This window comes from Centroberyx affinis, unplaced genomic scaffold, assembly GCF_046629955.1.
Source record: "Centroberyx affinis isolate AG114_WGS23_722 - 3 ecotype Tasmania unplaced genomic scaffold, CSIRO-AGI_Caff_v1 ptg002424l_1, whole genome shotgun sequence".
NCBI lineage: Eukaryota > Metazoa > Chordata > Actinopteri > Beryciformes > Berycidae > Centroberyx > Centroberyx affinis.
The window spans coordinates 39,596-50,000 of NW_027280670.1; the positions used below are offsets into that span (position 1 = coordinate 39,596).

Consider the following 10,405-nt stretch of genomic DNA (forward strand, 5'->3'; position numbering starts at 1 on the left):
AGGCAATATGTGAAAAACATGATTCTGTCCTCAAAAAATGAACTAATTAGTACAACGCATAACTTTCATGTGTCCTTTTTTCTATCTATCTATCTATCTATCTATCTATCTATCTATGAAGAGAACTGAATTGACAGAAAGTATGCAAATGTTAGAGTCAAAGGAAGTTATAGTTTCAGCTCAGTGTCCACAAATCCAATCCGCCTAGAGCAGTGATTCTCAGCCTTTTTCATATCAAGAACCCCTAATTTACTACATATTAGAGCCATGGACCCACATTTGATGAGATTTGTTTCTCTCTGACCCAAATCTGAGAATATTTTTTATTGTTAGATATGATTTTGTCCAGAATTCCATGAGTATCTGTATTGTATGTAGAGAGATAACAGTGAAACTGTGATCAAAATGGTGATTCTTCTACATTCTCTAATGGAAACCCCTCAAGGACCACTGGTGGTCCCTGGACCCCATGTTGAGAACCACTGGCCTAGAGCACAGAAAATGGCAGCAGATCAGCGAGTCTGACTAAGTAATATAAGAGATTATTTTTGATAGTCTGTGTGTTTTTCTCTCTCTCAGCCACCCTACATTTATCTCTGAACTGTGGAGCAACAACAACAGAGGAAAACCTGACTATGTGGTGCTGCCAAGCCATAATTTGGACACAGTAAAGGACACAGTATGGGACGGGCACGCACTTGCCTGCTTATGCCCCGACAATGAAAATAAGGATCTATCTATGTATGTACACTCTTCATAGCATAAACATTTCATAGCAATAGAATTTGAATGAATTTGTACCCATTAGGCTACACTATGTCTGCTATTGGTGAGTGGGAGCTGCCTGTTGTTAATTCTGGTCACTGAATGAACCAGGATCTACTAGTTGACTATATTCATATCTAAACCCGTTCCTATAAATAATGCTGGATATGATCTTTAAATTTGTCCTATTTTCTGGCTGTTGTTCTAATATACAAGATGATTGATTTTGCATATTTAATGATGTTTGAGCCTTTATAGTAGTATGTAGCCCCAGCAATAACTGCTCATATTGCATCCAGTTTTCATTTAATTTTATTCTGTGGTAAATCCAAGTTGCTAGATAGAAAAAAACAGCTATTATGTAATATCCCTATGCAGTGTGTGTCCTTCATGCCGGCATTTCTGACAATAATAACCCTCTGAATGGTCATCGGATGTTGTGAATCATACGCAGTGATGTGAAGAACTTTTGTATTCAGTGATAACCAAAACACATGAAGATGAGTTTAATTTGAATTTATTTATTACCTCCAATACATTGTTTTCTTGAGCAATGACAACTAGGCAGTTAAAAAAATACAGTACACTTAACTTAAACATTAAAGCATTATAAAGCATACCTATGGCATACAAGAATAACTTTCCTAAAATGTACATCTTTACAAAGTGTTTACAAGTAAAATGTAAAAAAGAAAGAAAGAAAAGTGCAAAAAAAGAGTCAATGAAGACTGACAATCCCCACCAGTGAAAGAGGACAAAAATGTACAATGAGAACATAAAAAAAGCAACATACTTCATATTCTTAATTTGTTTTTGATGCATATTTCTTGATATGAACAGTAGGCCATGATATTGTGCATTCCAACTTTTCATGTATTATTGTGATAAGGAACTAGTATTTAACAGTGCGTGATAGAAAACTAACATTTTTGATAACATTCACAGTATTGGATTCAAATTTTGTGAGCGCCCCTAAATTAGAATAAAACCGCCCTTTAATAAATACGCTTTACTTTCATGTACAAACTGTCTGTGGCTTGTAGTAACAGTGATAAGGGGCTAAATAACAGGGACGCTTTCAAATAAATAAGACATTTTAAGTGACTTGTTCAAAATTAAACGGTTTCAACAAGTGTGTGTTGCAAATACCTGGGTTACTTCAAGGGGAAAAGAAAACAATTGTGTTGTGTGAACATTATTTATTTGACCATCTATCATTCGGTGAATGTGTGCTGAGGTGGGTGGGATGGGTCTATGCAATATCAGTAGTGTGACAGTAGGGAGTGTCCCATAAAGTAAACAAAGTAAACAAATGGCTGACTCTATCCATTTGAGTTAAAAAAAAAAAAAAAAAGAACATCAAATGTACACCAAATACAGTACTGTAGTCTTTTAACTAACTCGCCTTAATGCTCTCCTCCATGGTCCCTCTTAAAAACAAAGTTTAAAATTAGTAAGATTAAAAAAAAAAAAAAAAATCATCCCTTTGTTGAGATGCACATTTCACTCTACATGACGGATGCCCCGGAATGCTCACAGATTCAAAATAAATACGAAGTCCTACGGCTGCTTATAGAATATCTGAAATATCAGCATCTTGTCTTGATTTTAAAGCATGACACCCTAACGATGACAAAGGTGGTAGAGAGAAATACAATGACTTCAAATAGACTTGTAGGTCTACAGTTTGTACATGCCCATCATTAGTTATATTCAATCTAGTGGATCTCATAATAACCAACATGTTTTCTTTAGAGTTGCATCCTTTTTGTTACTATTATTGCTAACAAGCTGTAAATAGTGCTACATTTCTATCCTGAGAGCGTATTGCAAATTTGTAAAGCTGCTTGTTCAGAGTCGTTTGATAGTGTAAGCAAAAAAACACTAGCCACCACTGAAAACGAGTCATGTGGATCATCTCTCCTATACAGGTTAAGATTAACTAGTGCTGTAAGTGCAGTTAAAATAACCTTAACGGTAATTTAAAAGAAATAGCTTTAAAAAAAATCATGATTGAAGAGGAACTCTAAAACATGGGGAGTCAAAATCCACCAAAGAGTCATCGAACCTTTGATACCTATACTTCAGTTTTATGTTGATGTTGGACACAGAAAGGATTCTATATCATCAGTAACAGATATGCAGGGCTATTTGTACAGTACAGTTCATTGGTACAAATCCTCTGTAACTCCAGCAGAATCAATCCACATGACTCCAATTATCTCAGTGATAAAAGTGTTATGTCCTATGCATCCCTTTAAATCTTAAAACCCACTCAGGTAAGACTGCATGGCTTTGCATACAGCTTAGAGAATGATTGATTTGACCACTCCTTGGTAACTGTTTTTTTTTTCTTGTCAGATCACTACTCTTTGAAACATGCATGGAAGACTGTTTGAACCTGGAAGTGCTAGGGCAGCTCACATGCAGGATTTGACATGTGGCATTTTGACCATTTGAATTAGTCAGGCATTAATAGTATTACAGGTTTTACTTTGACAGAAGCCATGTAACAGCAAAGATAGGTAATCACCAAGGTTTCTACAAATATTTTGGCTGCAAAGGAAGAAACAGCTACTGATCTGTGTTAAGAGAGATATATTGCATTTGTGGAGTATTAGTTTGTTCTTTGTGGTCTGCAGTGTTGGTGTTGACACAGGGCATTCAGGCAAAGCTGGAGAGTCCCTCTTGTTGCTATATGCTGTAAATTGATATATATTTGGCTTTCAGTCGTCATATAGACTCAGGCGAAGCTACTGGAACTCAGACACTGGAACTTCTCCCTCAGAGATTGGACGATCTTGGGCTGGTTCTGCTGCGGCTCGCTCCACAGGTACTTCTCGAGACGTTCGCGCTCCAGAGCGCTCAGAGGGTGGCAGGAGCGCACCGGGGTGCACGGCAGACTCTGGGACTGGACAAGACCCCGGTTCTGTTCCGTCAGAACCGCCGAGCTGCCGTTCCGCTGCGCCGACCTGTCCTGCTCCTGTTCGCTCTCGTCCTCTGAGCGGATCTCCACATAGTCGTCGTCGTCGTCCCCATTGTCCTTGAAGTTGGCCAGGTAGTTCTGTGTGGCGGTGAGTATGCTCAGTGCGGACGCCCGGTTGAGGACCACCACCTGTTGACCGTCCTGTATGATGAGGTCTGACTGTCCCTGGCTGGACCGCTCCGGGAGGCTGCTCTGCCGGCCAGCCCGGCCCAGACTGGGACCATGGAGTCTCTCTGAGGACCGGTCCGCAGTGGGTCCGTTCCGTTTGGATCCGGACTGGTTGTTCTTCTCCTGCTGCTGGTCGCCCAGAGAGCTGGCGGACTGACAGCGATTGTACGGGGAAGTCGTTGCGCCGGATGAGGAGGGGGCGTTAAAGGAAGGATGTCTCTTAATGGAGCTGTACACATGCTCCTCTTTCTCGCTGGGCGCCGACATGCACGCGCTCCATCTCTGGGACGGTGGGGTGGTGGGAGTGGGAGGGAGGGTCTTGAGAGCGGGGACGGAGCAGGCGGGGGTAAGTCTACGCTGCGGGGTGGAAGAGGCCCGAGCCTCCCCCACCTCGTTGGGCCAGGAGACGAAGCTGGCCAGCTCTCCATTGCTGTAGGTGGAGTGGAGCCAGTCCTCCTCCAGGGAGGTCTCAGGCATGGACGGAGAGGACGGCAGCCCTGGATGGGCGTGGTGTGGGCCAACAAAGGTCTGACCGCCTGGCCCAGCAGAGTCCTTAAACACTACCTGGTCATAGAGATGGGAGTACTCTGCTATCCTTGCACCTGGAAGAGGGGATACAGATAAGGTAAAGAAGGTGTAATGGTATGAATATGGTAAGTTTGCATTTTTCATTCTTATTCTTAAACATAAAAATATTTGAGTTTACTCTTAATTGTTTATTCAGATCTTTCCCGGAGTTAAGAAGAACATACATAGCACAATGCTATCACCTATCCCTCAGCAAAGAAATGTGATATTATGAGTATACTGAGTTAGAAATTAACTTATTGTGAGCTAAACATATAATTTTCTGTTACCTATGGCTGCGCCCCCTTGTTTCTTTTCCTCTAAGATGGCTGCCAGGTCTTTCTGCTTCTTTTCAGTTCTGGCCCGACTAGAAGAATCTCCGGGGTCCATGCTCCTCATGCGCAGCAGCTGGTTGGCTTTCTTGATCTTCTGGCTGTACTGCCGCGCCATCAGAAACACCCGGTTCTTGGACTTGTCCATCAGCTCCAGGGGGAAGTCCACAGACTCACCCAGCAGGAGAGAGGAGGAGGCCAGGGGTGAGTCCAGGCCTGCCAGCTCCCCAGGAAACAGGCTATGGAGGTCCTTGATAGGATTGTCCCTCTGTGGGGTGTTGCGCGGGGGAAGCTCCACCAGATCATCGTCCTCTAGGCGGAAACTGCCGCTGCTGAGGCGAGCCAGTCTGTTGCGGATGCTCTTCACGGTGCCTGGGAGGGGCTCTGGGGTGACGGGCTCGGGGAGCGAAGGGGGAGGGGGGCAGTGGTTTTCTTCTTCAGAGGGACCTTCACTTAGAAGCTCAGGGAGGTTAATGATTGGGATGGTGAAAGACGGTGCGGTGGAGACGGACGGGGGTTTAGGCTGATGTGCTGGGGGACTCCTGGTAGGAAGGCTGGCTGCCTGGGGGCTAATTACAGGGGGGCTCTTTGTAGGGCTGGTCTTGACCGAGGAGGCCTTCTTAGGTGACTCACTGCTACTGACGGGGAAGGCAGCAGGCAGTCGGTCAGCTTTCTTCTCATTGTTCTTGATGTAGTTTTCCAGGTCGTTCCAGATCTCGTCGACCTGCTCTGACATCTTATCCCCCGTGTGTGAACGCTGGGAGAATGTCTCAGAAGCAGAGGAGGAGGAATAATCTGGTTCTGAGGGACATGGGACAGGATGGGGGGCATCTGGCCCGTCCTCTCCAAAATGGAGGCTCTCCTCAGACACAAACCTTCCAAGGCTTTCAGTCAGATCTGGTTCAGAGGCCAGCAGACTGTCCCTCTCTTGTTCCAGTTTGTTCCCTTGACTCATTCCCTTAAGTTCTGTTGGTGGGGGCTCCCTGAAACAGATGGTGTCATAGATGTTCTCCTCTACTATCTTGAGCTCGCATGTCCCGAATTGCCCTCCTTCCTGTGTGGAGGACCGGTTGCTCTCCGAGGAAGTGTCTGGTTCGATCATAGGCTCTGTGGCCCCTGGAACCTCTGGAGCAGCTAGCACCCCTGCTGCCTGGCCCTGGGAACCCTGTGTGTCTTTAGACTTCTCCTTCCGAGACTGCCGTCCCTCCTGGTCCCTCCTGATCAGGCCCATGCTCTTTAGGTCCTCATAGCTGATGTTGTCATATACATTTTCAATATCATCTATTGTCAGCTGCTCTGCTGAGGATGATCCAGATATGTCATTGCTGGATGATTCGGTGTGGATCACTTCCAGGTTGCTCTGACCGGGCTGGGTGTCATCTGGGCTCTGTCGAGCCTCTGTCGCCTTCTCCCCCACGCTGCTCGCCCTCCGCAGAACTCTGCTCCCATCGGGTGGAGGGTCTATCTGCACAATGGGCACCTGTTCTACGTGCCAGCTGCAGGGCCGAGCTGACCTAGGCGATGAGGTGACCTCTGTCCTCTCCGTGGGAGTCTCTGGTTCTGGCCCGCTGGGCTCAGTGGGCACAAACATCTGGTAGATGTCCTCTTCTTCATCATCAGGTTGCATGGTGCGCTGGCGGGTGGGGAACATGGCCCTGCGAGCCCGGTGGTCTGCCCAGATGTTCCTCACTTGGTTGTCACCTCCTGGGACCAGGAGGGAGGGAATAGGGGAGTCTGGAGGCTCCTCCATCACATGAGGCGTCCTGAGGAGTGGCGGGTGGTGGCTTACCTCCTTCACTAGTGACTCTCTGGCTCTCTGAGGAGAGGGGAAGGAAAGCAGAATGTTAAAGTTATTTGTTTTACGTGCAGTTGTGTATAAAAAGGCTTGTAGTACAAGTGGATTCAGTTTCTCATGTACCACGTCTGTGAATTGTTACCTGAAGGTCTGAGGAACTCATGTTGAACGTTTTCCACTGATCTATGCTATCCACAGATGCCTGAGGGTTCAGCCTCTTCCTGCTGCTTTTGCCAGGGACTCGCAGCCTCTTCCCACCTCCCTGAAAGCAGAGTTACAATATTTTCAATATAAACACCATGGTTAAAGGACTAGAGACTATTTTCGGTGGAATCAAATGAACATAAAGATTCAAATTTAAACTCTGTTGGCAGGGGCTCCCTTAAAATTCATGTCAATGTGATGTATTTATATGTAATTCAAATGTCACGTATGGTCAAAGCCAAATTTAGGACACTCATTTCGGGCAGGATTAACTCACCAGGCCACTATCATCCTCATCATCAGCATCTTGCTGATGTGGCTCCTCCCCTTCCTCTCTGTCACTGTGGTCATAGTGATCGCCAGGGTCCAGGGACTCCTGTGATTGGTTGATGAGGCTGCGGCTGCGACCAATCGTGCCCAGAGCCAGCTGGGACATTGGAGAGAGCAGGGTGGCACCTAGACTTGTCCGCTGCAGAGGAGTGGGTTTGCAAGAGTTTGGTTAAACAATGTCCATGGATTTGTGTGTGTGTGTGTGTGTGTGCGTGCTCATGTTCCTCCACCTTAATCTGTTTATCATCTCTGTTCACAACTCACCTTCTGGCCATCTGCGTTGGCAGCACTCTGCTTAGCGTTCTTCAGTAATTTGGATAAAGGTTCTAGGGGGAGATGGGAATTAATGATTCACTGCAGATTAATCAAAGTTCAGTCATACAAAGTGCTTTGATTTTTTTTAAATTCAGAAAATTCTACATTTCTCACCCTTCCTGCGTGCTCTACGGGGGGTAGGACCCTCCTTGGTTTTAGGGGAGTCCTTCTTGTCCCCATCAGGGCTGTAGTGAAACCCTGGGTGATCTGGAGAAATAACAGAAGAGATAATGTTACACAACGCCTACAGAATAAAAATTTAATACAAGTATAAGTGTGGCAGTTTAATTTCAATACATAAAAGAACATGAAGGCAATAATTATTTTCCATCTTAAGTCACAAGTAATTTGGCACTTACGCATAGCATCCATCTCCAAAATGGCTTGCTTGGCCTAGGATTGAAGTTACAGAAGGTAAAATGAGAGTGGAATAAACAGGACTTCCCCGGGGATAAATATAGGCTTTGCCACTAGGTGGCACCACAGCACAGTCTTCACCAAACAGAGTTGAACAAGCATGAAGTTTTACAAGCAGCCCCCTTCATGTAATTACAATGAACCTTCTCAGCAACCCACCGACAACATCATTTTCCACTTGCACTTGGCCAAAGAGCAAAGGCATCTGCCTTTGACAGAGGAGCGATTGTAAATAAAAGGAGGAAGTAACTATAGTACAGGAAAAGAATGAGGGAAAAAGAAGGGGTAAGAAGAGAAAGATGGAAAAGGACGAGAGCGTGGGCGAAAACGAGTGACAGTTCCAACACATCCCACTCAAAGTCTTTGTTTACAACATCAGCAAGTGCTCAGACAGAGACTGGCTGCTCTTACCTTGGCAGGGATTTTGGCTGGATGGTTTTCAAGTATGAGTCTCTTGAGGTGTAAGATCCACATGCGCTTGTCCTGCTGTGATTTTGCCTGGGGGGGCAGAGCACAATACATTGCAGAGGACAAGATAAGAGACAACCATTAGACACGCAAACTTAAAAAGAAGGTTCAGAAGATTAGGATAAACCCCCCAAAATTTGGAACATTCCTTGTTTTCTTCGGAGGCCTTCTTACGTAACACAGATTACCTTTTCTTTTTCAGTGCTTGTCCAAAACATTATGGTTAAGGAACAACAATGGCCGACATTAGCCTCTAAACACTGAACATGCCTGAGCAGCTCAGTGCGGTGAGCTTGGCCGCTCTACAAAACAGTGAGACACCTGCAGATGGTGGTCACAGTTTCTGATTACACTCTTGTTCCATGTTTCTGGTAGCTAAACAGTTTCAACAGAACGTGTGATCACAGTCACAATATGTTGACTGGCTTTGGTTATGCTGTGTGCTTCCTTGCGCAATGTTGGTTTACCTGTACTGTGTGCTGCAGCTTGGGGTTCTTGTAGTGGAACACGCTGAAACTCAGCGGTTCTTTAGGAATAACTTCCACCAGCATCAGGTTACAGCACTGCAAAGAACAGGTGGAGAGTCTTATATTAAAAATACTGTTACTGAGCAGAAAAGGGTGAGTGTGTGTGTGTGTGTGTGTGTGTGTGTAGCGTCTCTCGTAAGCCTCGAGCTGCATGACTGACCAGGATGTGGGCCTTGTATGTGTAGGTTTCTTCCCGTTTCTTGGTGACCAGCAGGAGCTTGTCAAACAGGAAGAGGGTTCTCTCGTTCTTGGCCCGCTGCAGACGGAACGTTCCCTCTAGAACCAGCTCTCCGTAGCCAATCAGATCAGGGCCCTTCCAGTTGGTCAGCAGGCTCTGGATCTCCTGCAGAGAGCAGAGGGATATACAGAGGGTGTGCGGTTTATTCATATGCACATGCACAAAAAATAATAAAACAGAAAAAAAATGGATTGTGTATGGGAGGTAAAAAAAACAAGGGGCTTCTAAAAAACACAAAGTAAACAGGATGATGAGCAAAAATTCAGCTGAACTGGGTAATAGAAAATAGATGACGACAAAACCCAGCGAAAGTGTAAATGGGGTAGGAAAAACTAAAATAAATAAAAAGATGCCTGAGGCAGAAAATGAATGGTAGTGAGTGAGGAGTGAATGTGTGTGTGTGTGTGTGTTCAAAGACAGGAGGGAGAGAGAGAGAATGGGTGTGTTTTGTTATTGGATGGAGGGAGGGATAGAAGGCAAGTAAAAACAAAAAGATTAAGGAAAAGTAAAAAAGAACACGGTGAAAGGGCAAGTAGTGAGCAAAATGATACTGAAGAGGAAAACAATAAAAAAAAAAGAAAAGAAGATTTGGGAACAGCCAACTCTTTCTCCAGAACTCGGAGTTAAACGCTTCCACGCACATTCCTGCATTCATCTGACCCTTCTGGCTCCCAGCTGATAAAAGAAACAACTTTCCCTTTTATGTGTCCTCCTTATGCAAAAGCCATCATTAGCCCAGTGGAAAACCCAGTGCCTTGCGTAAGAGACGTGGGGAGGATCAGAGGGCTGGCTAATTCGAACCTGGAGACGACATAACCGTTCCACAAAACAATAAAAAAAAAAAGAAAAAAAAGAAATTGGCTCCTCGAAAGGCTTGAAACTACAATGTCTGTTTTAATTATAGAAATAATGAGAGACGGGGAAAGCTTGGGGATTTAAAACATCTCCGTGAAGGAAATCCTACATCATGAAGGAAATCACACACGCCATTTATGGATTGAACTAAGGTTTCAAACTAGTTGCACTACAGTTGTTTGTCAGAATTCACTCTGACAAAGTCCCAGCTGGACTGAAATGGTCCTTGAAATCGAGTAAATGCTTCTTTATTTGCAAAAGCAGTTCTATAAAACTAGAATAACACCACTGTGTCTTCATCCTTACTTTGAGTGTGTGCATGCATGCATGTGTGTGTGTGTGTGTGTGTGTGTGTGTGTGTGCTCTCATACCTGTAACCTAACGGCGTGCTCGTGCTTCCTCTTCATGTCATTGATGTGCCAAGCCACTCTCTGCATG

The 10,405-nt window shown here is 44.9% G+C and overlaps 1 protein-coding gene across 1 annotated transcript in view; it reads right to left on the reverse strand.

Annotated features, from left to right (window-relative positions):
• Window positions 1-1,311: 1,311 nt before the first annotated feature.
• LOC139656244 (pleckstrin homology domain-containing family G member 1) overlaps window positions 1,312-10,405 on the reverse strand; it is a 31,802-nt gene continuing 22,708 nt past the window's right edge. The window contains exons 7-17 of the mRNA XM_071533753.1: window positions 10,339-10,405; window positions 9,035-9,217; window positions 8,815-8,910; window positions 8,291-8,377; window positions 7,822-7,855; window positions 7,577-7,669; window positions 7,412-7,473; window positions 7,095-7,286; window positions 6,756-6,875; window positions 4,777-6,634; window positions 1,312-4,521 (exon numbers count right to left, since the gene is read on the reverse strand). The exon at window positions 10,339-10,405 is cut by the window's right edge and continues 65 nt beyond it. Of these exons, the coding sequence (XP_071389854.1) occupies window positions 3,509-4,521; window positions 4,777-6,634; window positions 6,756-6,875; window positions 7,095-7,286; window positions 7,412-7,473; window positions 7,577-7,669; window positions 7,822-7,855; window positions 8,291-8,377; window positions 8,815-8,910; window positions 9,035-9,217; window positions 10,339-10,405 (3,805 nt within the window). The 3' untranslated portion in view covers window positions 1,312-3,508. The remainder of the gene's footprint in view (window positions 4,522-4,776; window positions 6,635-6,755; window positions 6,876-7,094; window positions 7,287-7,411; window positions 7,474-7,576; window positions 7,670-7,821; window positions 7,856-8,290; window positions 8,378-8,814; window positions 8,911-9,034; window positions 9,218-10,338) is intronic.